General features: G+C 43.9%; 3 protein-coding genes across 10 annotated transcripts; 1 reads left to right on the top strand and 2 right to left on the bottom strand.

Annotated features, from left to right (window-relative positions):
* Positions 1-2878: 2878 nt before the first annotated feature.
* On the bottom strand, positions 2879-11979 carry eef1db (eukaryotic translation elongation factor 1 delta b (guanine nucleotide exchange protein)). 3 transcript variants are annotated; one of them, XM_056414533.1, is made up of 9 exons: positions 10239-11472; positions 7606-8831; positions 7018-7165; positions 6277-6348; positions 5934-6015; positions 4937-5049; positions 4621-4830; positions 3772-3966; positions 2879-3014 (listed from the first exon to the last, which is right to left on the bottom strand). In XM_056414533.1, exons 2-9 carry the CDS (start codon positions 8826-8828, stop codon positions 2976-2978), a joined length of 2082 nt encoding a protein of 693 aa, XP_056270508.1. In that variant the 5' UTR covers positions 8829-8831; positions 10239-11472; the 3' UTR covers positions 2879-2975. The 3 variants fall into 3 exon arrangements, with proteins under 3 accessions (XP_056270508.1, XP_056270510.1, XP_056270509.1); XM_056414535.1 differs by lacking the exons at positions 7606-8831; positions 10239-11472 and adding an exon at positions 11907-11979; XM_056414534.1 differs by lacking the exon at positions 10239-11472 and having other exon boundaries at positions 7606-10161.
* Positions 11980-12458: 479 nt separating this feature from the next.
* pycr3 (pyrroline-5-carboxylate reductase 3) lies at positions 12459-17556 on the bottom strand. Its single transcript, XM_056414543.1, has 7 exons — positions 17002-17556; positions 15631-15724; positions 15476-15540; positions 14418-14597; positions 14113-14325; positions 13639-13731; positions 12459-13518 (listed from the first exon to the last, which is right to left on the bottom strand). The coding sequence occupies exons 1-7, from the start codon at positions 17449-17451 to the stop codon at positions 13315-13317; spliced, it is 1299 nt and encodes a 432-aa protein (XP_056270518.1). The 5' UTR covers positions 17452-17556; the 3' UTR covers positions 12459-13314.
* A 13-nt stretch (positions 17557-17569) lies between these two features.
* On the top strand, positions 17570-23960 carry bmb (brambleberry). 6 transcript variants are annotated; one of them, XM_056414538.1, is made up of 13 exons: positions 17570-17603; positions 19676-19950; positions 20393-20521; positions 20608-20793; positions 20891-21113; positions 21372-21488; positions 21587-21766; positions 22197-22403; positions 22508-22652; positions 23032-23108; positions 23251-23378; positions 23480-23601; positions 23694-23960. In XM_056414538.1, exons 2-13 carry the CDS (start codon positions 19678-19680, stop codon positions 23818-23820), a joined length of 1914 nt encoding a protein of 637 aa, XP_056270513.1. In that variant the 5' UTR covers positions 17570-17603; positions 19676-19677; the 3' UTR covers positions 23821-23960. The 6 variants fall into 6 exon arrangements, with proteins under 6 accessions (XP_056270513.1, XP_056270514.1, XP_056270516.1 ...); XM_056414539.1 differs by lacking the exon at positions 17570-17603 and adding an exon at positions 17840-18263 and having other exon boundaries at positions 20405-20521; XM_056414541.1 differs by lacking the exon at positions 17570-17603 and adding an exon at positions 17840-18263 and having other exon boundaries at positions 23050-23108.
* The last annotated feature ends 78 nt before the right edge of the window (positions 23961-24038 follow it).

Raw genomic sequence — 24038 nt, 5'->3', positions numbered from 1 at the left:
TGAGCCCCCATGGCCGTCGACTTGTTTTACAGCTGATGTGTCCGTCTCTTCCATCATCTCTTTGTTCTCTCTTAAACATGTCAATGAAGAGTTTGAGAGATATTATGTAAAACCTTTGCTTACTTTGTTTGTATTTTTTATTCAGTCAATCAAATCAAATACAATGCAATATTATCCTATAAAAAAATACAAAAGAGAGACTGAAAAGGTATAGGTAGAAGCAAAAAAATGCTTAAATTCCTATCCTTAATTGAAATCAAAAATAAATCAGAAAATTAATATAAAATAAAGAAAAAATAAAACAAACAAGATAAAAAACAAAATATATGTATATATACTACCACATACATCTTCCATATTAATCCGTTTTTAATTACATTTATAACTAGGATTTTTTTTAATAAATAATTCCCTTAAAAAACAAGAGTTCACCATTCTTACTTCTATTTCAACATTATTCCATAATTTGACTCCTACAACAGAAATACAACTTCTTTTAATCCCTTTTTTAGCCTTTTGTACCTTGAACTTGCAAACATCTCTCAAATCATATTTACACGCATGTATTGAAAATAAACTTTGTACACAGTCTGGCAGTGACTTTGCTTTAGCTCTGTACATTGTCTGCATTATTTTATAATAAAGTGAGCGATCCCTCTATACCATACTTCTCCAATTTCCTCAATAATTTACAGTGATCAATGGTATCAAAAGCCTTCTGGAGGTCAATGTAAATACCAATAGAAACCTCATCAACTGCTTTTGTTATTCCTTCCACCATCTCCATCATTGCATGAGTAGTAGTTCTATTTTTCCTAAATCCATACTGATGTTCACTCAATAATTTATTTTTACTTATAAAGAGATCTAATTTTTGTACGAATAATTTCTCTAATATTTTAGAAAATTGAGGACTTTAACCGACAGATAGCTCCCTCGATACTACCGAGAGAACATTGGCTCCCCAGTCGGTCATCCTCGGCTGAACAGCTCCCCCTAGTGGGCAGCGGAGACATTACACCTTCAGGAAAGGGACCACACAGAATGAAAGGCATGTGCTCTATTTTGGATAAACCCTGAAAATGTGTTGCAGCGAGACTTTAAAAAAAAAATACATACGTTTTTTGAGACACAAGACACTTTTTCAATTGTTGAAACAAAACATTTAAGCAACAAGTGGCAGCCTCAGATTCACCTTTTCAACCATCGCATTCTCCCTTCAGTCCCTTTGTGCTTCCCGCTCATCCCACCTGACCGCCAGGTAAAGATCCAGTTTCAGGCGCAGTGGACACAACGCGCCAGTTTGATACTCTCCCTGTCGGCAGCGACGTCTGAGGACCGTTTAAATGTCAAGGACTCCCATCGGGATGCAAAGAAAAGAAACAACGACAAAGTAAATGATTCACTTGCAGCATATTCAAAGTATATTAAAGTCAGTTCTACTCGTCGAAAAAAACAACCTAAAGCGTCAAAAAGTCCTAAGACAGTTTGTCTTTAATACGGTAAAGTACAGTAAGACGATGTAATCTCTCACGAAAGCCATTGTGGTGATTTCCTCCCAACGCGGTTCCACCTCGTCGTCGTCCAAGAGATTCAAGATTCAAGATTCAAGATGTTTAAAAGTTACACACACAGTGGCAACGAAAGCACAGCAACACAAACACAAGTACAACACAACACAAACAACAACACAAGTGTGTGTGTGTGTGTGTGTGTGTTGTGTGTGTGTGTGTGTGTGTGTGGGTGTGTGTGAGTGTTCTGGTGAGGTGGAGTTCACAGGGAGATGGCCTGAGGTCTCAGTCTCTCTCTCAGTCTCTCTGATGGCCTGAGGAAAGTCTGCGGGCGCCCAGTCTGCCACAGCAGCTTGCAGCTGTTGTTGGGCGTTCTTGATCGATCCAGCTGTTGTTCCAGGTCTCTTTTGGTCTTCCACCTCCCTCTGGCCTGCAAGCTCTGGGTACAAGTTCCAATAGTGGTTCCAGTCAGTTCAGAGTGCTCTGGAGTGCCTTCCTCCTTCCTGTCAGAGCTCCAGAGCCTGCTGGAAGGCTGTCCTGTCAGGGCGCTCTCTACAGCTCCAGGCAGAGTAGCTAGAGAAGGAGACTCTCTTCCAAATTTCTGAAGGACCCTATCCTCTGGGCCACTTTAAATTTCTGCCAGAGCCCTTGGTGTTAGTGTCTGTGTTTGCTTGGATCAGTGATCATGGGGATGTGGACTATTTATACTTTATACCCCTCACCTCTCCACAGTAGTCCTCCACAGTAGTCCCGTGACCCCAGTGGTGAGTACGTTGTGTGTTGTTGTAATCAGCTCCTTAGTTAATCAGCCTTGACATTTTGGATGATGGCTCTTGTGGCCAGCACAGAGTGACCACAGTGACAGATCAGCAACTTAGGCTCGTTCGTGAGAACCTCGTCGGCCCACCACCACTGGCACATCCGCAAAACTTGATGTTGATGTTGATGATGGCTGGCCACTGGCCACACAGTCATGTGGAGTACAGTGGGGGGGCTGGGCGCAACCCCTGGGGGGGGTCCTGTGTTGTGTGGAGGTGAGGGGAGGTGTGGTGCCCACCCCACCCACCACCTGGGGCGGTCTGGGGAAGTCCAGGATCCAAGCACACAGGGGGGTGTTCAGTCCCAGCTCAATCAGCTTGCCGGCCAGTCTGATTTAGAGCGCTGACATAACACAATTATAATTCCAGTGAGATCTGTCGTCGCTCTATGGTTAACAGGTCCTTGTTGATAAGATTGTTTTCATTTATGATGTTTAAGTTCATGGGTTTTGAGGTGGAAGCTAAATAGACTGAATGTGCCGACTCGAGGCAAGTTTGTGTCATTTGGGGACGACTCGGGAGAAGAACACTAAGCAATGAGACGAAAACTTCAGTGCAAGAATTTGTTTTTATTAATATTAGTAACCGTTAACACTAACAGCAGAGAAACGAGGCATGACGAAAGACACAAAGAGACCCAGGGGACTCAGATCTTGTTGAAAGCTGCTACGTCAACACTCTGGATCTGAAACGGAGCAAAAAGAAAACACTTTGAAAACGTGTAGCAAGTGAACGAGCCTCTTCATCGCGGCAATGTGCCGACGGGGCTGAAAAGCACATCCACTGACGTACAGTATTTTATGGACACAGCGACTTACAAATGTGGCATTGTAATGCGAGAGTTGGCACGGAAAAATAAAACCCAGCACGTTTTAGGGACCGACATCATTTAGTTTGTTGCTTTATGAGACTCTTTTTTCTGTTTTGATTACTCGGCAAACTGCAGACTGAAAACCATCGGCATTGAAAAACACATGAAAATAATTTAAATGCCTGATATTTTCCGATGGAACAGCTGTTTGTTGTTGTTGTTGATAACAAGTGTTTCAATGCCAAAGCTTTCCAGTTCAGGTTTTTATCATCTTGGCTCCACCTTATTTTTATTTTGGAGGCTGTAGCTTGTTGTGGAGACAAAATATTAGAAACTACTTTGTGAAATACAATTTAACAGCGCCACAAACCAACTGACACAATCTAATAAACCGTGTCAATGACGGCACAGTGCTGCCCTCATGTTGTCACAATGAGTGCAGAGTGTAGTTTATCTTTCAGAATATTCAACTTGATTAGGGATCTCAAGATAGACCAAAAACAATAAAAAGAAAGAAGAATTGTAATGCTTCAGAGTTAAATGGAAAGAATAACGACTATTCTTTTCTTCCACGGACTGGTCTGTGTGTTTGACCTTCGTGAAAACACTTGAATAACTGCCAAGTACTTACATAGTCTTCAAACTTGGTGATTTCTTCCTCTAGAATGTCTGTTCCCACCTTGTCGTCCTCGACCACACAAGCGATCTGGAGCTTCTTGATGCCGTAACCCACTGGGACCAGTTTGGACGTGCCCCACAACAGACCGTCGACCGCCACCGAGCGAACACACTCCTCCAGCTTCACCATGTCCGTCTCATCGTCCCACTGGAGGAGGGAAAAGTGAAAAGGGGTGCAGAGTCAGTATCAAACTTCAATCAAAAGTAAAGCTGCGAGCAGCATTGAACGGCCCTCGCAAATTCACATGCGTTACATAAGCCGACCACGTGTCAAACGGAGCACTGGAGCGGCTGAAATGTATATTTGTAGGGGGCGATATCGAGCCGAATCACCGTGAACGTCGCGCTACGACTAGAATAAAAAATGATCATATGAATGTCTTCAGGGTCAGTGTGTCATGAGAAATATGGAGCAGTTAGATAATGTATTTTTTTAATAACATTTCACTGCAAAGGTCTAAAGATCATACCGCCGACTTTGGAATTAATCGGGTTTAATCTCTAGGAGGAATTTGTTCTTTTGCAAATCCCCAAAACGTGAAAAAAGGCTACAAATGCAGATATTGAGCGATTGACTGCACCGCCCCCTAATGTTATGAACACATTATATATGTATGTATGTATATATATATATATATATATACACAATATGTCAAAGAACATTGAGAGCACTTTACAATAGTCAGATTATGCGTCTGTGTCCACATTCTGAAACATGTCTTTTATGCATCATGGTTTTCATCTGTAGTTTTGGGCTCCTGTAGGAGACGTTGAACTTGAATAAATGCGTTCAGTGACTTACAGGTTTGATATCCAATAAGATGGAGGACTTGGCGATGATGCCAGGCTTCTTGGACTTCTTCTCTGCGTACTCTTTCAACCTCTGCTCTTTGAGCTGCTCTGCCTCTTCATCAGCATCATCATCACTACTACCGAACAAGTCAATATCATCATCCTCCTCTTCCTCCTCGTCTTTAACCGGGGCGCTGGTCTTCTGCTGCGCCGTCTTGCCCTGAACAGAGAACACATATTCAGGTGCTCCACAGCGATGTGATGGAGGAGGAGTCAAAGTGAGGCACCAGATGAGCAACTTGCTGAAGCAGTCTGCGCCAACTCACATTATTGCAGTGTACAGCGGGAGTGGTAGCCGTGGTTACAGCTACGGGAGGTTTCTCCAGGACTGACACTCGACAATCCAGTTTGGAAAGAGCAGCCCTCAAGTCCTCCACCACTAAAGAAACACAGTCAGCATCAGAGTCTCACATGAAGAAATACACCAGGAGAGAAGCAGTAGAGTTATGTATAAATACCATCCAATACAATCGTGCTTTCCTTTTATATATATATACGTACTTATATATATAAAAATATCCCTCTCAAAGAATTTAAGCCCTAATAGATTTAAGATTTTGAGCGTACTATGACAGAACACTAGAATTATCATAAAACAGTCATAATGTATATTGTGTACTAAATCTAAGTAGATGTTGATGCCAAATTGAAAGAAAGGTGCTCAAGGTGTTCCTGAGAGACGTGGCCTCGACTTGACCTCCAAAACTCAATCAACACATCCAGATTTGTGCCAAACACAAAGAGTCTGGGAGATCACGGGAATGGAAGGACAAAATTCATAATAGTATGAAATGAAAATAAATCACAATATAATATCTATTTTTTAAAAGTCATAATGTTGCATCATAAAAAGTCCCCAAAATGTCAACAAAAAAAATTTACAAATCAGAGCCACCAGCAGCAATAATATTAATAAATAAAACATCTGTATGGTTCACAAAGACGTTATATTGCGAAGAGCACCACATCGCATTTTCTCCGCGTCTCACTGCAATGTCAACGGCAGCGGGCCGTTCCTCTGGCAGCAGCATACCTGCTCCTGCTCGCTTGTTGGTCAACAGCTCCTCAGCATCAGTTTGGGCTCAGGTAACTTCTGGTGATCATTTCTCAATCTTAACGAGGATAGAACGAACAAAAAAGGCTTTCGAGAAACCGGCAATAGTCAGTCAGCTAGATATAAATATCCTGCCTCCCTCCGTAGCCACTGAAACTCCTCCCACATTGGGTCCTGCTCCTATCATTACCAGCAACAGACAGACCCACCCTTGTGTAAGCTGTGGTTCTCCTGCTCCAGGCTCTTGATGCGACAGATGATCTCCCCTTGATCCGCCGCACTGCTGATGCTCTGGAAACACACAAGAAAGAAATCAACGCTGTGCGTCAGCGCGACATCCGGCGGCCAGAATAACACGCGAGACTTTATCGGATACACAAAGCATGCATGTCGTTAAGTGAGTCTTATCTCACGCGTCCCGTTACCCTGGACAATTGAGAGCAACGTGCGATAAAGCTGAAGTGTAACCGCGATTGCTCGGCTCCATGGACCATATTTGGGTAAAAGGGGAACATGTGAGATGAGGGACGGATACAGAACGCATGAACTTACTCCTGCTAGAGATTTCTGGATGTTCTCCCTGGCTCGGGCAATGTCTTGCAGGATGGTGTTCGCCCCGACATCCTGGGAGAAAATAAATACATCTCAACTTTGATTAATCCGTTACTTCATAAAAAGGTATGTTCGCTCAATTATTTCAATGTTGCGTTGTCACCTATATCGACATAATATGAATATTGTTACGGTTCCAATACTCATGTTACATACTGATACACAGGTACCATCTGGTACACTGACATTTATATTTTAATGTAAATCTAAATTGATATGCCCTCAAATTAAATAAATAAAAAGATAAACATATTGTATAACTAGAATGGGCACTCGGTAGAGCGCATACCTTCGCATATCACACGATTGGGCATTGAATTATGAACATTTTGGCATTAGTTGCATGCCAATTGGATAAAAATTGACCTATGGTAAAAAGAAGATGTTGACCTTTTCATAACCTTGACCCGATCGATCCCAAAATCTATTCAAATGGTCCCCGGATAATAACCAATCATCCCACCAAATTTCATGCGATTCGGTTGAATACTTTTTGACTTATGCGAATAACACGGACGCATACAAATACACGGCGATCAAAACATAACCTTCCCCATTTTCAATGCGAAGGTAATAATGATGACATGCTTATTAAATGGTTGGAGCAATCTTTCTTCTTCGGCTGAGAGAGAAGAAGAGCAGGAGCTGAACAGAAGCTGGGAGACGGCGCCGTGTGGGTACCTGCGCTGGTTGGGAGGCGCCGTCGGAGCGGTCCGAGCGGTCGGAGCGGTCCGAGCGCTCGTAGAAGCGTCGCTCGGCCTCGTCAAAGCGAGGTTTGTCAAACCAGATCTTCTCCTGGGTCAAAAAGTCCACAGAACCCATGTTGCTCCTGAGGAGAGACGAAGGAGGGGGGGCAAGAGCGGTCTGTATGAACAGGACAGAGGCGGGCAGTGATGTCATCACAACTACTTATCGTTGTTATGTAATTCACAATGATGCAATAGCTGTCAAATGTGATATAAAATGTCTTATTGTATGTATTCTTTTATCTGCACATCCCACAAACAAACCACCCCAACACAACGATACAAAACAAACTTTAGATGACGTCCACAACGGTTCATACGAACGACAGTCACACGGAGAGACTTCAAACAGACCAAACGGAATAAAAAGGATGAGTGAATCAAGACTCATGAAATAACAAAGTGGACGCATTCACAAAAAGAAGGAAAAAAGGGAAACCCATGAGGACATGAAAAAAAGAAAACGATGAAATATATCTGTGTAAACATCTGGAGCGACTCCATTCTCCCGCTCGGGTCATACTTGTCCCTCGGCGGGCCGGTGGAGGCAGCCGCTGCTTCTGGCCTCCGGCCCTTCTTCCTCACCACAGCTTTACGCTCATTGTAACCATGGAAACGGCTTTCTGCGCCGTCATACCGCCACTTGTCCAGCCACACTCGCTCGCTGTCCGGGTGAGCGAAGTAGCAGGTGCCGGCCCCCGACACTTCGTCCTTCGCTGGGGCCTCAGGCGGCTCCTCTTCCTCCTGAATTGGAAGCAGAGCATGGAAGACTTCCGCTTTGCCCGGTGGGACCACCCGTTTTTCCTCTGCCGCCAGTTCCTCATCTTCCTCCTCCTCCTCCTCCTCCTCGACAAGGCTCTGAGGGTGGTCGGTACTTCTGGAAGTGGAGGTGCAGCTGGATCGTTTGGAGGAATTGTTGCCGTACATCTTCTGGTAGAAGGCGGCCTCGGCGCGGTCATACAGCGGCTTCTCCAGCCACACGTCTCGGAGCAGCTCCACCGGGAGGCGGGGCAGCCCGTTGATCGACTGGCGACCGGTCGGCGGAGCAGATGCTCGCTGGACGACGGGAGTTGCCGGCGTCGGGGCGAGAGACCGATATCCCTCATCGGGGGTTCTGGATGCAACGGAGTGGTTCGGCGGGGGTGGGAGGCTGAGAGAGGTCGGAACGGACGGCGGCACGGACTCTTCCACGTGGCGCCGCTCTGCCTGGCCAACGGTGGTCGCGTGGACGACGCGGCGGCACGCCGATCCCGCGGCAGATCGAGAGTTTTTACCCGGCGCCGGAGGGGACCGGTTGGACTCGGCGGCCCCTTGGGAGGAGCCCGTCAACCAGCACTGGTAGAGGCTCTCGGCGCGCTCGTAGACGCTGCGCTCCAACCACACATGAGCGCACTCGGACTGCAGGCCGGTCAGCTGGGCGCGCGGGCCTGGCGGAGGACGGCCGGCCCTTTTGTCCGGCTTCTCTTCGGCCGTGGCGTCTACGTCAGCCTTCCCATCCGGGCGACTCTCGGGATTGGATGAACGTTTCTTGCGGCGGCGACTTTTCCCGCTGCGCTTCCCGTCTCCGTTCAGGCTGCCGCTCTCCGGGGACGAGGACGCAGTCTCTCCGTTCCTTTGGCCGCCGCACTCGGCCTCGTTCCGACAGCCCAGCGCCGCCTTTGCAGGTCGGTCCGCCTGACAACGACTGGGAGGCGGATCGAGCTCCGACTGATCGAGCGCAGGGCACTGGGGGATCTTCTGAGACATCCTCTTTTATCCGTTGCAGGGGAAATAAAGAGAATGACAAGGACAGACTTGTGTATTAGTTAAGAGAGACGCAGGAAAACACAAAGGGATTGATTTAAGAGTCAGCGCTACAAATTAAATCAGTGCCAAAACATTGTGTTCTTCATAGAGCTGCACGAAGGAGTCGACAAACCAGTGGCAGAGAAAAAAAGCAAGGGGCATGCAGGGAACTAGAAGAAGCCCATGCAGACGAACTAAACATCTTTAGTGAATGGAATCAACTTGTTTGTGATTTGTCAAGAGCCAGTTTCATCCACAGAAACATGCACAGCAGACACTAAATAAGTTCTACCCAAAATCGAGAGCTATGCTTGCATGGTATAAACTCACAAGCATATTTAAGGTGAAATGAACAGTGCGGTTCGGGCTTTGGAGTCTAAATGCCAGTCGGATGCAGTTGGCCACGTGGAGCCAAAAATACTAAATGCTCGTCTGAGTTACAGTTTTTCCTGCCACACAATACATTCCAAAACACACAACGATTTTACTTTTATCAACAAATCACTGTAAAAACCCAACATGTAGCTTATCAAGACATGACTTGGGACGATCACATTCAAGTACATGTGAAACATTAATTGCTACAATAGTAAATATGAAACATGAGATATAGCTATTAAGCTCTATTTTACCAGACGGGAAATTTTATTTCTCACTTGGTTTTAAGCTTATTCTATGTGCTCTTAAGTGAAATTGTAGCAGTACAATTGTAACACTATTACATGCATCATTATTATGCTTGTCTAATAAGGGCATTTACCCAATGTATATTTAGTGGATGTCCCTGTATAGTAATCCTTTAAATACTCACAATACTGAGCTGCAATCGGAGTACTTTAATTGGCTTCTCAACATTCACAAATTAACAAAGGTCACATGACTGCCAAACGCTTAATTTAGAGCCATTTTCCCCGTGATAAATTGCTCTTAGTAAAAAGGCATACATCTTGACAAATCTCGACACAGTGACATGACAACTTGCCAAAAAAAAGGGTGTAATAAGTCGAAGGCAAAAAATTAACGAGGCATTGAATTTTTAAAAATTAAATAAATGTCACTCGACTGATGGATCTGTGAAGGACACACAACATGCATGCAGACTAATTTATGGACTGAAGTTTTAATTTGCTGACAAATTAAACATTGTGCAAGCCAGGCTGTCTTTTTTAACAACGGTACATTCTTACAATACAGGAAATGCATTCTCAACATGTGGGTGAATTAATATTGATTCACACAAATACACCACTGTCATGGAATTTGGCAATATTTTGGAATGGCATTTCCTGCTTAAAGGAAAACGTAATATATATATATATTTAGTATTCCTTTAATGTTTAATAGAACATTTTATCCAAGCTCTCAACTCACCTTCCTGGGTAAAGGTGTTGAGCTTAAACTAGTATTCAACGTCAAATGCTCAACACGTTCTTTTCATCCAGTTAACCGCAAGCAAATGAAAAATAAATGTAACAATCACCAACTTGCATAACCATGGAACTGGAATAAAAAGGTTCAACAACAAAAATCAAACCAGGTCAATGTTAATGTTATCAGCCATACTCACTTGTCAAATTCTGAATGCAAGATGGAGGGAAAGAAGCTATGTGTTAAAAGATTTCTGTAAATATATCAAACTCAACAAGGAAAATCCGCACATTTTTACTCGCTAGAATCAAAGACTAATATCAAGCAATGACTTCAAACAATCAAAGATGCCTCCCAAAGCTTTACCCACCCTTCATACTACTTCCCGGTTTTTTTTAAAGCATAAAACATAGTAGTCTTGTGTAAATAATTAATTCCCTATAATAGCTGGCCAATATAGTTTGTAGCATACGTCCCTGGAAGAGTGGGCTTTCTTTAAGCAGCATTCGTGCTCTGTTGAGTATCTAGCAGCTGGGAATTACTCAAAATAAGCTAGTGGCTGTGTTAACCTCAATTAAAGGAGTGTGTCCCATGATGCAACGATGTCGCTCAGCGACATGTTTTAAATAGTTCATTGACGACAATGAAGCTCCATGGCTCAGATCAGGCTTTGGACTCAGAAAATACGTTAACATAACAGGGTGGTTATATTAAATACAGCTAAATATTTCAAGCCAGAGCTTTAACCTTTAAATGTTCACTTATATGACGCAAACCCCTATTGTAAGTATTTTAAGGCAAAGTCAACTCAAATAACCTCTAAGCTCTCGAAATGGCATTTACTTTGACCCCCAATGGTTTAACCCATTGATGCATGTGGGGCAGTGCATCTGCTTTACAATGGAGGTCAATCACAGGGTCAGATGCTGTGCAGACACCCCAGGAAGGGTGGGGTTCAGTAGTTTGCTCAAGGACACTTCAGCAAGGCACATTCTTAAATAACACGTGATACAACGTTATCGTCTGAAGTAAATGGACTTGTTTAAACAATACCTACAGCCTCTTCACTGGACTGAACCAGCAAGGTAAACATGATAAACCAGTTTATATTCGTAGAGAAAACAGGTCATAATTTAAAAATTTAAAAAGACTGCACACCTGACAACTAGCAAACACGTTCAGTCGTTCACTATAAATCAGGATTTTATCTGGAAACGCCTGTCGTGCGAGAGGTTTCCCAATGAGAGGCCCCGCTAGAGCTGGCATCCCCCGGAGGTGCGCCCTGCTACCCTCAGCGGTAACGTCAGCTAGCCGGCTCCCATCCTGGATGCAACGCTGTCATTCAAGAGGGCGCCGAGCAAAACGCGTTAAAATGCGGCACCGAAGCCCGACTCTTCCCATTCAGACGTGTGTACCGTGTCAGTGTGGGACACCGGCCGCTGAAGCCAGCGTCCCGCCGCCGTGGCAGCCGCATTGGCCGGCGTCAGCGCTAGCGAGCTGCCCCGCTCAGCTAGCCGCTTGCTAGCCTCCTCGGCTAACACGCGCCGACTCCCCGCTGGCTGAAAACCAGCCGAATACTCATTCATTTCCCCAAAATGTCTCATGATTGAGCCCCGACGTTAATCCCCAGACTTGAATCGCCGACTGTCAGTCCGCGGTAACGTTACTTACTGCTGTTATTTGTCTCGTCGGTGTAGAACCAGGCCGGCGGGTAAAACGCGTGTTTCTGCAGTGAGTGACAACGGGAAGGAGGAGGAGGAGGAAGAGGAGGAAGCAAGGAGCAGCAGAGATTGTGTGTTCTCGGAGAGTGGGGGAGTTATGAATCATTACTGGTTCTTGATGCCCCTCGCTAAAAACCCATGCATTGTTGACACTCAATGATCAGAATAATATGAACTATTATTCTCACAGTGGATCATTATGGGATCTAAATTTTGTTTAAAGGACCACTTCGTGTATTTTAAACCTTTGTCCTGGTATGACAAGCCTTGTTTATGTTTAAGGTGTGTGTACTAATTTACCCACACCTTAAACCTGGTTAGACTTTAAGCCAGTGGTGGAAGACGTACTTTTAACTCCTTCAAATTAAAATACACATGTAATAAACTATTCATATTATACAATTATAGCTGCACTAATGTGTAGATCACTTCATGTTTGTGATCATGCAGCTGGTAAAGATAGTTACTTTCAATTTCATGTATATACAGATTGGTAGCTTGATCTATATTAAATCATGATTTATTGTTTGCATTTAGTCAAAAAATTACTTAATCCACTATCAGAATGGTTCCTGGTACATTGTTACATTGCCGTGTTATGATTGCAAGACAACTTAACTCAGGCTTAGGGAGCTTTTTAACAGGACACGTTATGAAAAACCCATTGCATACTTTGAATTATGAATCATGACCATTTTTCTCAACATTGTGTTCAACACATAGCCAACAACTAGATTGTAACTACAACTGGGACAGCCAGGGGCCTTCTTTAATCACCCAAAATGTTGGTTTACTATACGCTTCATTTGACATCGTATTTTCTCAAATAATTAAATACAGCCACACAATTTACTTCCATTCTGCACTCCACATTACATGCACACAATAAGCCAATCATGGCAAGTAAGGCATTACGAGAAAAGTTATGGTGGAGAGTATAATTTCATTGATTGATAACTAACAAGCGTCTCTCCATTACTCTACATCAGTGTTTGCGTCTCTATTCAAACTCATAAGATAACATGAAAAAGAGTAAATGTAAAAGAGTACTATGCAGCCAATTGTTTAGTCATACCTTACTTGCATTACATATTGGATTATCGATGCGCATGTAAAAGTAGCAATACTCTCCAAAGAAATCAAAGGGTCATGTACAAAAAATGTACTTATCAGTGTCAAAGATTCATCCAACATTTCAAGTATGAGATGCACAAAATAAAGTGGGAAAAGTGAGAAAAATGAGGGACAAGTCCTGCATTGTCTTTGTGTTCCATGGTGACCGTGCAACAAAAAGTCTGCTTTTTGTTGCACGGCTTGAATCAAGTCCATTAAATATTTATAAAGGCAAACGGCAGCTGTCATTTCCTGGATGCTGTCGTCGACTTTTGGCCGAGCTCCCTCGCTCTGTTGGTGGCGGATTCCACGGCGCTCATGGTGGATGCTCTCACGCCGCCCTGTTCCAGGGTGTGAAGCCCGTAGATGGTTGTTCCACCTGGGGTGCAGACCTCAGAGCGAAGCTGCGCTGGATGCTTCCCAGACTCACGTAGCAATCTCCCAGCGCCCTGCAACAGATGGAACAGAGACTAGAATAATGATGGTGTATACAAATATTGTGCTGGAACAAAAACAAAATAAATGTAATTATGTTGCTACAGTGAAACAAAAGCACAGTAAAAACTGACCAGAACAGTTTGGGATGCGATGCTATGTGCCAAAGCACTTGGCATTCCCATTTTAACAGCTCCTTCTGCCAGCGCTTCAGCAAACAGATACACCTGCAGAGATGGATCACATAGAGCCGATTTAAAAAGGAGCATAAAACACACACAATGTTAATAATGTCTATGACTGCGAATATTCAATTTCATATAGGCTTATTTCTGGCACTGGACTGCGTGTTTTCGCTGTTTCCACCCGGACAACAATACAGCGAGACCAAATGTTGTTTCCTGGTGAAAGAGAGCTGCTCCGACACCACAGTGTGCAGCATCTCACTATTTTTTTTCATTTTTAACTTAATTCAATTAAAGGCAAGAATCTAATCCTCAATTAACATTAACTTCTTTGTTTTTGAAGGAGCGTTACAACACAAGTCAGCAAGCAATTAGGCCAAATACTTCCTTCTAAAACACAGCACACAATCCAGGGACACTCACAAAAGCTACTCCGCTCCCGCTCAGCCCAGTGTGGATGTCGATCCAGGCCTCGGGTCCCTCCTCCACCAAACCACAGCGATGCAACAAAGAGTAAAGCAGAGCTCCATCTTCCTGCTTCGCATGGGTTCCCCTCGAAAACAGAAGAGCCCCTTCCTGAACCACACATGGGAGATTTGGCATGAGCCTGATGACAACGGAATTCTCGGGCAGGAGCTTGGGATTAAAAGAGAGGAAAACAAATCTCATGTTTAGAGCAGCACAAAACCACCATTTATTTGCAACAGCATTACACATGGGGCCCTCACCTCTTCCAATGTTGTCAGCGTTACTCCCGCTGCTACAGACACAATAATGTGTCGGTCAGTGACGTGTAGGGAGATCTCATTTAGAACGGGCTGAACCAGGTGAGGTTTAACTGCGACAAAGACCACGTCTGACCCAGAGACCACCTCTACGTTGGAGTGAGTGACTGCAATCCCGAGCTCCTGGAAGCCAATGGAAGGGATGTTACCGCCCCGGACCTCCCACCACCATGTAGAAACACTCAGGGAGAATAACGGTTCACCTGGTTTCATATGACGAGGTCAATAAAACAGAGGATACAAACAGGACCACTACACAGAGGCAGGCGATCAGTCAGATCATATATATATATATATATATATGATATTCATTCATGTCAAATTAGTGTCAAGCAATTGGAACTAAAGATTGATTAGGCTACTCAGGTCAGTGAGAAGGCTACCGGCATGAAACGAATATTATCTTTCAATTAGATATGTATTTATCACATACATTAGTGTATTCCACGTAACTTTTGGGTTTTCAGCAATTGATTTCCAAATCAATTGGAAGCTATTTTGCCAACACATTTCCATTTTCAAGCAAAAGCATTATCTGTTCCCAGCTTTGCCACTGTATATCTGTCTCAGTTTTCACTATACGGCTTATATATTTTGATTATGGAATGATTATGGACAAGCTAACTTAAGATGGGAAGCGAGATGGGTGTGATGAAACTTAATTGAATATCTTTGATACCCGTTGGTCAAATCTAAATAATTTGTAAACGTCACCATGGCATATCAATTATAACTGTAATCTTTCACACATTTACAATTTGAGAACATGACCTGCTAATTCCTGCACATGAATTATTGATTTGTACCCTTAAATTACTGTATCATATGCACACAGGACTGAGCAGCAGAACCGAACCAGCTCAGCACGACAATGGATTGGTTTGCAAGTCCAACAGCCAATCACAAGTAACCTTTAGTTATGAACAGAAAGCATGGTCTGAACTACGACTGCTCACTGTCCTACAGAACAAACCCATCGCACTGAACTGGGAAAGAAGTACCTGAAAACGGCCAAAGTTCCTGGAGGATGGTGCGCTCACTCTGACGTTTACAGGAAGAACATTTCCTATAAATGGGAACACACAAGAGACCGTTACCGTCTGTATTTAGAACCCGTCTGCTCCATTTCAACAACTCTCCCCCTCTCTCTCCTCACCTGACAAGATGCCCTTTGCGATACCGAAGGCCATGTTCCCTGCACCAATGAAACCAATCTTCAGCTGAGAGTCCATCTCAGGGTCCATTTTTATCTAAAAAAAACAGAAGAAAAAAAGTAAAGAACAGATTTAAGCGGAAACATTCAAAACTGGTTACATCATAATTTAACGATGGGTGTAAAATCAAAAGGATGGCCGATAACACAAGAGCTACTATGGCATGTTGCCCACGGTGAGAATGATATCACACATACACCACGATTCAGTTATTTTCCATTAGAAAATTAAATGCTGCAAATATTAGTAAATTAGCTGATTTAGACAAGACGGAAAAATGTTAACGCAATTATTTTGGTCGAGTTAACGTTTTAGGTATATTTCAAGTAAATGTGCCAACACTTCACTGTGGTTCCAGCTTTTATATATATGAAGAGTTCATTCTTTTATTTGTCATTTATGATAGGACATTTATATTTTGGGATTTTGGACTGTTTGTCAAATCAAACAAGCATTTTGAACACATCACCACGGCAAGATGGAAGTTATTTATAACCAGCATTTTTCTGATAGGTTATTGACAAAACAATGAGATAATCAGCAGATTAATTTATAGCGATGACAAAAATAAAAAAATCTTATTTTCTTAACCGAATCCAAAAGCAAAGCCGTAAACTAGTATATTTTCTTCAATATCCGGAATCAGTTGTAGATTTCCTAAATGTATTGACATGTTGAAGGGAGGATTTTAAAAACGTGTCACTTATCAAATGTGAAGATTACATCCGTCTGTTTTATTTTATAATATCTTTGTTTTTTATGACTGTTGCTATTTGGAGAACTTGTGATGGAGCATCTCTTACGCTTTTCCACTTGAAGAATAAAAATGGTAGCGGAGGAAAATTCCACACACACACCCAAAATAATTTAATATTTTACAATATTATTCTTCAAGAGGTTTTGAACAGCACTTGTGAATGTTTACTTTAATGTAAATATCTAAACTAATTGTCACTATTAGATTACCTGTTTGAATAATATACATGTTGTTTTTAATCACTGCATTATAGAAGTGTATAACAATTATTCTATCCATATAGATATAAATATAGCAAAAACACAAATCAATATCATCACACAGTTGAGTGAACACTGTTCTAAAACTACACGGCGGATTCCTCGCAGGACTTTCCCATTTGACCCGCATTAGTTTGAGTGAGGTGTGCCTAGCAAGTGACTGTATGTCAACACAACCCAGAGACACGTTCACAGTCGGGCAATGAGCGCATGCATCGAGACAACACATGGGGGGGGAATGGAAAAACCACGGGTGTGATTGAATGACACGGCTACGTCGCGTCGTCACTGCCTACAATTAACCCCAGGTTCTGGGCGCCATTGTCCGGGCCGGGCTGCGGCCAGCGCAGCACCGACGCGTCTCCGTCCGAGTCTTCCATCACGTCGTCGGTCCTGTCGGAGTTCACTCCGGATCCGACCAGCTGCGGGTGCCTGGACTCCATGATGGCCACCATCGTCTTTTCGTACCGCCACCAGCCCTGTATCTTGGTCGGCGCCGGAGAGTCGGGCTCTCTTTTGCACTTGTAATACGCACTTTTGAGGAGTTTCCAGCGAAACTTCAGCTGGTCCACAGACCTGTGGTAACCGGCCGCCGTCATCCTCCGGTGCGCCACCTTGAAGAGCTTGTTGTTCCTCACTTTCCGCCCGTCCAAGCACTTCTTCATGTCCAGCTCCTTGAGGATGTCCAGAAACAACTCGGTCTCCTTCACGTCCCAGTTCTGCTTCTTGATGCCGGACTCGTCCATTGCTGCAGACGTTGGCCCAGAGGCAGCGGGAGGTCCAGTCGGCGAGGGTGCTAGTTGGATGCTAGCATGTCTGGCGGAGCGGTGCTGTGGCTAGCACCTGGCTGTAAACAGTGTGCAGTGTCTCCAGGTCGGGGAAGGAGAGTCTCTAAAATGTAAAAAAAACCTGTGTCTCCCCCCCCCCCCCGAAAAACCCACGAAAGCAAAAACCCAGCCCCGGTGCTGCATCTGACGCTAGCTAGCAACACAATAATCCAGCAGATTAGAAATACAATGCACGTGTTACTTGTTGACTGGACAACTATACAATAACACGGAGTGACATAAACACGATGTCACGCGCTGTTGTGAATAACACCAGCTTTACCTTGGTGGTAGGATATTTATTCACCTGAGGGATCTTTCCTGAATGGCTGACGTCCAACGTGTTATCAAAGATCAAATGGTAGTTGAGTTGAAGCTGTCTCTCAGGTCGGAAACGTCCGCAGCGTCCAGAAAAACCAACCAGTTGAATTCCAGGGAACTATCGGTGGGTTCGTTATATCACTCCTGTGTTGCACCACCGGGTGGGCGGGTCCTTCTTGCATTGTATACCCACACATGATTCCGCACACGAACGGCCCGTTTCACATGTGGTATAAATCTAACACACGTCCGTCCCCCACCTCCACCCCCAAAAATGCGACTCGTCCCATTGGCTGTATACTCGTCTTTATACATTGTGGAGCGGTAAGATAAAGGACAAAACAAAAGCGACTGTCATTTCGATCAGCTGTGAGAGGGACATAGCAGCCCGAGGACCTGCAAAGATTGAGGTACAGGTACATGATTCAGCAATGTTTAAAATGTGCTTTTAATCCCCCGTGCATAGAAAAGCAAGGACATTAATTTATAATGATCATACTTGCATATAGTGGATCAAAGTGTAGCTCTCCTTTTGCGCATTTGATGGGGGCTTAGAACAGACGGAAATTATTAATTGCGTCCTGGTAGATTTTAATGCGCATGTTTCCCCTTCATCGTCGCGTTTTCTCCCCTCATTAGTAAAGTGTAATGTAAATGTGTTATTTATTCATTTAATGCTTAAATGTTATAGCAGGTATCCTATTGGCGCGCCAGTGCAGCAGCGCAGACATGCCCGGGCGAAGCCTCAGTGTGAATCTCATGAATACACGTTTTGATTAGTGTCAGCGTGCATGCACTTATGGTTATTTCTGCAGGGGTTTGATAAGATCCCATTCATTCATATAAAACACAATCAATAATTCTGCATCTTGTCAAACAATCTTCCAAACTATTTGTTCTGTTGTTACTATCTGCCGACCTTCTTAACACTTGGATATTTTAAGGACATTGCTAACTTTCTCCTGCGAGTTGAGGTTAAGGCAGGATTGTTAAAGTTATCTTGACGAGATTTCAGATGGTGTGAATACCGTCTCTGCCACAGGCTGTTATCCCTGCAGGTGGGCGTGGCAGAGGGTCATCAGGAGAGTGGGGACACCTGTGTCAATTAGCAGCATTGGAAGCACGTGTGCCTTATGTGCCAGTGGACTCTCTGAAAAGGCCCTCTGGTCTGAGCTGGTGCCCCTCTGCGTCCTGAGACACCTGTTGGCTCTTTGTTCAAAATTGTGCTTTATCTCTACACTATATACAACATTACACGCACACGTTCCACTCATGCACTCACCTCCGCTTTTGAACTGACTCCACATGCCACTGTGCTAAGTTGTGTTTTATACTACCTAAGTTAAATAAACCCTTTTTGTTAACCCACTCGCTTGTGTGTATCTCACTTTTTGTCATGCGGTTAGTGACAATGATCTAAGTAAAATCAGGCAGTTACACAAAGTAGGTATTAGATATGTTTAGTTTTTTTCTAATAAAGTTCAACATGGACTACGCATTTCCTATAAAAAAATGTTGGGAGGCACTTCATCTCTAATGTATCTAAATTAATTGACATTGTTGACTTAATATTAATCGCAAGTAAAAAAAGTTAATGATCAATGGTTCCTGTCGCACATTAACAGATGCAGTAATTATTTAATACATTTCCTTCTTCTCAAACTGACGGGATAGCTTGAAGTAGCTCAGCATTAAGAAATTTTACAATATAAAATACATCTGAACCAACTATACGATGATTTATTTTTCGCGCTGTCGCAAATCGCTTGCCCTTTTTAAAAATTGAAGGGATGTATTGATGCATTCTTGTGTTCTGCTCCAGACATGGGCCATCTCCTGGTCCACCACCTGTGCTTGCTGCTGATCTGCATGCTGGCCTGTTGGAGTCCGGCAGTCAACGGGTTGTTTGAGTGGCTGAAAGGAACGGAGGCGCCTCCACCAGCACCACAAGCAGCAGCAGCACCTCCTCCATCCGCAGCAGAAGTCCCAGCACTTCTTGAAAAGGATGCCCGGTTTGAGATGACGACTGTAGATGAGAGGTTTTTGGCTGAGTCGAAGCTGATGGAGCTCAGCCCATTAGACAGCTGTCATTACAGGGTAAACTAAACATTCAGGGTTTCTCAGTATTTGGCTGAGAAACCACTTGGTCACATATGCAACCTGTTTTTTATTCATCTAACAATGAATTACTTTATTTATTTATTTAAATAGTGGAAGAGGACTGACAAACCCATGCATACAATTTACTATGTTTGTTTTGTGTAAACACAACGTACCCCAACAATATTGTCATCTTAAAGATGCTGCAACCTGCTAATGTTTAGGATTTTTTTGTGTGCAAAAATTGAAATAGACCTCTGAGTGCTTTCACAAGAGTTTTTTGGGGACTAGAAATTAAATTGGATCCCAGACAAGTTGGGGAAACCCTGCTGTAAAGGGGTTTGGACATTTTTATCCAATGGCAGCCGTTCTTACGTTGGTAGTACGCAGTCACTGGTTTTTACCGTGACATTTCAATAAGGCGCCTGCTCTGTTGCAGGTGGTTGCCCAGCTGAAGGCGAGCTGTGAACGCCTCCCGGAGGAGCAGCTCGCGAAGCTCGGAGTCGTACTGTTAAATTGCCAGGCGGAGACGGAAGGGCGCCGGACCTACCTGTGTACAGAGCAAATGGTAAAAGATATATATATATATCATTGTATTTTAAAATCAACATTTGTTTTGGATCTTTGTGGAGCACTCTAATTTTGCTGTTTCAGACTATTAAAGAGTGCACATCAGACATGGATTCAGACACGTGGAACGCCTACCACATAGTGAGCAACAGGGCGCGCTCGGTTTGTTACGCGACGCGCCAGCAGCTCTTCCGGCGCCGAGCGGAACAAACTGTCAACGCTCTCATCTCCACGGCCACGAGCCAGCTCGATACAATGAAGGACCTGAAGGTAGATTTCCAACTTTGTATTGCAATGTTTTGCCATGGCGTCTTTATGTGCGTAGGATGCCGTTTGACTGAGCTCTGAGCGTAGTGTTTTCTACCAGGAGGGCCAGCTGGCGCTAAAGGAGCTGACCGCAGCCTCCTTGGACAAGCTGTTGGACGGTCACGGTGCTCTGCAGGCCCAGCAGGGGAAGCTGTACGAAGGCCAGGGCCAAATGGAGAGTTCAATGAGGGACAACCTGGAGCGTCTGGGCCAGGAAAAGGCTCTCATTGCCTCCGGACAGGAACTGGTAGCCCAGCTCATTCAGGGCATTACAAAGCGAATGGGTGAGGGCGCGCACGTATTTCACACTGACAAATATTTAGCGCGTTTACTTTTGACAAGCAGTGCTGCGTGTACGAAGGGTCGATATACCAAAACGTGCGCCTTCTTTTGGGCTTTACATTGCTGTGGTTGAAATCTTAGTCTTTGAAAGCACATACAGGCCACACAACTGGTTCAAAGTGGGGGATGAAACGATAAGAATGCCTGTAGTATTACATTTATATGTATTCCCTTCGGCCGGCCTTCCTGTCCCCTTTTAGAGAATGTGAGTGAACACCTGCAGGTCCAAAGCTCGGAGGTGCAGGACAGCCACAAGGCGATTGTTAAAGACCTCGCAGATGTCAGCCACCAAGCTCGGGACATCCACCAAAAAATTGGTAATGGAATCTGAATTCTTCACAAATGTTTTATTCCAACGCGCTGTTGAAATCAGTGTCGTCTTTAAAATTCATTTCTTTCCCCTGCGCCTGATCAGATCACAGTATGTCAGAGTTTCTGCGGTACCAGGACCAGACCTCTCGGTACTACACTGACCTGATGAACCAACTGGAGCGCATGAACGGCACCCTGGGAGCCACGCTGCACTTCCTGGATGACATGCAGAGCCGGATTGAGGAGAGGCTTCACATGATCCAGGGCTACCTTGGCTGGGCAGGTGAGCCCTCGCACCCACAGTGCAGTGACCGGTTGTCATAGTTTCTGCTATACATTAATTGTAATTTCTTTATTTAATTTTTTAAAAAAATACTTTTGGTCTGATACTTCTTTTAAGAATCAATGATTTTAAATGCACATTGAGCTGAAGTGATTTAATTGAAGATATAGAAAAGGATTCGGCAACTGTTTTAAAAATCATTAATCCACTAATTTTAACATCTCTTAATGAGTGGATCTGATTTGTTGTATAAGTTATTAAACTGGATTGGATGTTAAGTCTCTTCTATTCCAAATGTTGCCAAATAACTAACTTTCATTAAAACATGTTTGTGTTTGGTTAGTCGGTAACAAATCAGCTAAATGTTTGTCATCCTCCATAGTACGAGAATTAAGATTGTATTTCATATTTAATTTACTTGCTATTTCAGGTTTGAGCCTGACCGCCATGTGGACGTGTATCGCACACACGGGCTACTTTGTCCTGTGCGCCGTCCTGCTGACGTTCCTGCGTTGTCCCGGTTTCTCTCGAGCCGTGCTGCTGCTCACCGTGTCTCTCAACGCGGTGGCCGAGGTCAACCAGCAGCCGGCGCTGGATCTCGCCGGCCTCAGCTTGCTGCTGCTCATCCTCGCTCTGGGTACAGACTCGAAGATGCTTACCGGGCAAATACAGTGGCATACATTTTCTCATGGGTTTCTCACAATTTAAGAAGAAAAAAAAAAGTGTTATCCATATCGGCAGGTCACTGGTTTGTGAGTCAGTTGTGGGCGTGCCTCCAGATCAGAGTAAAGTCGGCCTCCCCGCTGCCCCCACGTGACATTGTGGAGCCACTGAAGCTGCCAGTCTCATCCTGCCACTCGTATCCAACGTCCTCCACACCGCAGAAGTGAGTCTGCACAACTCGTCATATACGGTCTGTGCTGCAGGCTGGGGCTAATTAATTATTGTTTGATTATTTTGTCTATTACATTTTTTTTTTTTTCTTTAAGAAAATAAATGCTTTGAATGATTTCCCAAAAGGCGAAACCGAAAGTAACTTCTTCAAAATGTCGTCTTTGGTCAGACAAATGGTCCAAAAGATATTCAATTTACACTGATGTAAAGAGAAAAGCAGAGAATACTTGTTTCTGTGGTATTTTTGCTTTAAACATTGTCAAAGCAGTTGCAGGTTAATTATGGTGCTCGATTAATCAAATAATTGTGTAACCATTTCGGCTCTGACCGTCTTAATGATGCATGCTCTTCTATCTTTGTTTTATTTGTAGTCTTCATTCTTTCATCAGAAATGAAAAATATTGCTTTCTGGAGCATGACCTGTTGAATCAACACAGCTTCATATCAGGTTTGACATGTACTGCTCCGAATAGGAAAACAATTTACTAATATGTAACATGGACAAAATGTGTGAATGGGCGTAAAGTATTCTGTGACGCACCATTTGATTCCGTCCTCATAATTGCGCTAACTGATGTCTTTGTGTCCAGGTAACTTTGGCATATCTGCAGTGTCGCCTCCTCAAAGGAAGCCGATCCCAGAGTCCCGGTTAATGCCGATTGTTGGCACACGCAATCACTCCAATCCCCGGCTGCCACCACAACCCGTTATTTCAGCGGTGAGCAAATAGGGACGTCACACGAGAGATGGCTAAATGCTGTTCATTTACAGTCCGCCCATGAATTTTTCAAATCGTGTCATCAGTTTTACATTTTATAGGCTGTGGTTGCTGATGTCACCCCAAGAAACCTTGGAGGTGTTTTTGATGCAGTGAGCGGCTCGAATGATTTCGAAAACAACTCGCGAAGTGCGAGTCCGACCCCGTCGCACGTCAGCAACAGGTCAGGATTTTTAGACTGTTCACACCTAAGCCTTAATTATGATAGAAACATGCTTTGATTAGGCCTTTTGACTTCCCTTTCTCCCGTGGCAGCTCTCTATCAGGGCGTCAGCTGTGCAATGGGGTCACAAAGACTGGGAAGGCCTGTAAGAAGAGAGCCGTGCTAGGACAGGAGTACTGCAGAGTCCACGAAGGAGGGCACACCTCGTATGTTAAATGAGCACTTCACTCTAAAGACTACAGATGTTTTTATATCTTTTATTGCCATGTTTTTAAACCTTTCTATGTACATGTATGTTGCTAGATGGCCTGCTCTGCAAAATATTCTAATAAACTTATTGTGATGTCATTGTAAATGTTTCTCTGCTGTTAACCCTTGTGTTGCCTTCGGGTCATTTGAATTTGACCATATACCCCGCCCCCTCTTTTTTTTTTTTG

The sequence above is a fragment of the Pseudoliparis swirei genome, chromosome 5, assembly GCF_029220125.1.
Source record: "Pseudoliparis swirei isolate HS2019 ecotype Mariana Trench chromosome 5, NWPU_hadal_v1, whole genome shotgun sequence".
NCBI classification, from domain to species: domain Eukaryota; kingdom Metazoa; phylum Chordata; class Actinopteri; order Perciformes; family Liparidae; genus Pseudoliparis; species Pseudoliparis swirei.
Note: the sequence above shows the minus strand (reverse complement) of the source record. Positions and strands in the feature narration are given on the sequence as shown.

Excerpts from the sequence above, each read along its gene's own strand:
- bmb (XM_056414538.1), top strand. The coding sequence starts at position 19,678 with ATGGGCCATCTCCTGGTCCACCACCTGTGCTTGCTGCTGATCTGCATG. Across the intron at positions 19,951-20,392 it reads TAGACAGCTGTCATTACAGG|GTGGTTGCCCAGCTGAAGGC; the intron begins GTAAACTAAACA and ends GCTCTGTTGCAG. Across the intron at positions 20,794-20,890 it reads ATACAATGAAGGACCTGAAG|GAGGGCCAGCTGGCGCTAAA; the intron begins GTAGATTTCCAA and ends GTTTTCTACCAG.
- eef1db (XM_056414533.1), bottom strand. The coding sequence starts at position 8,828 with ATGTCTCAGAAGATCCCCCAGTGCCCTGCGCTCGATCAGTCGGAGCTC. Across the intron at positions 4,831-4,936 it reads CCGCTGTACACTGCAATAAT|GGCAAGACGGCGCAGCAGAA; the intron begins GTGAGTTGGCGC and ends TTCTCTGTTCAG. Across the intron at positions 3,967-4,620 it reads TCTTATTGGATATCAAACCT|TGGGACGATGAGACGGACAT; the intron begins GTAAGTCACTGA and ends TCCCTCCTCCAG.
- pycr3 (XM_056414543.1), bottom strand. The coding sequence starts at position 17,451 with ATGGACGAGTCCGGCATCAAGAAGCAGAACTGGGACGTGAAGGAGACC. Across the intron at positions 15,725-17,001 it reads CCCAGAACCTGGGGTTAATT|ATAAAAATGGACCCTGAGAT; the intron begins GTAGGCAGTGAC and ends TGTTTTTTTTAG. Across the intron at positions 14,326-14,417 it reads CGCTGACAACATTGGAAGAG|CTCCTGCCCGAGAATTCCGT; the intron begins GTGAGGGCCCCA and ends TTTAATCCCAAG.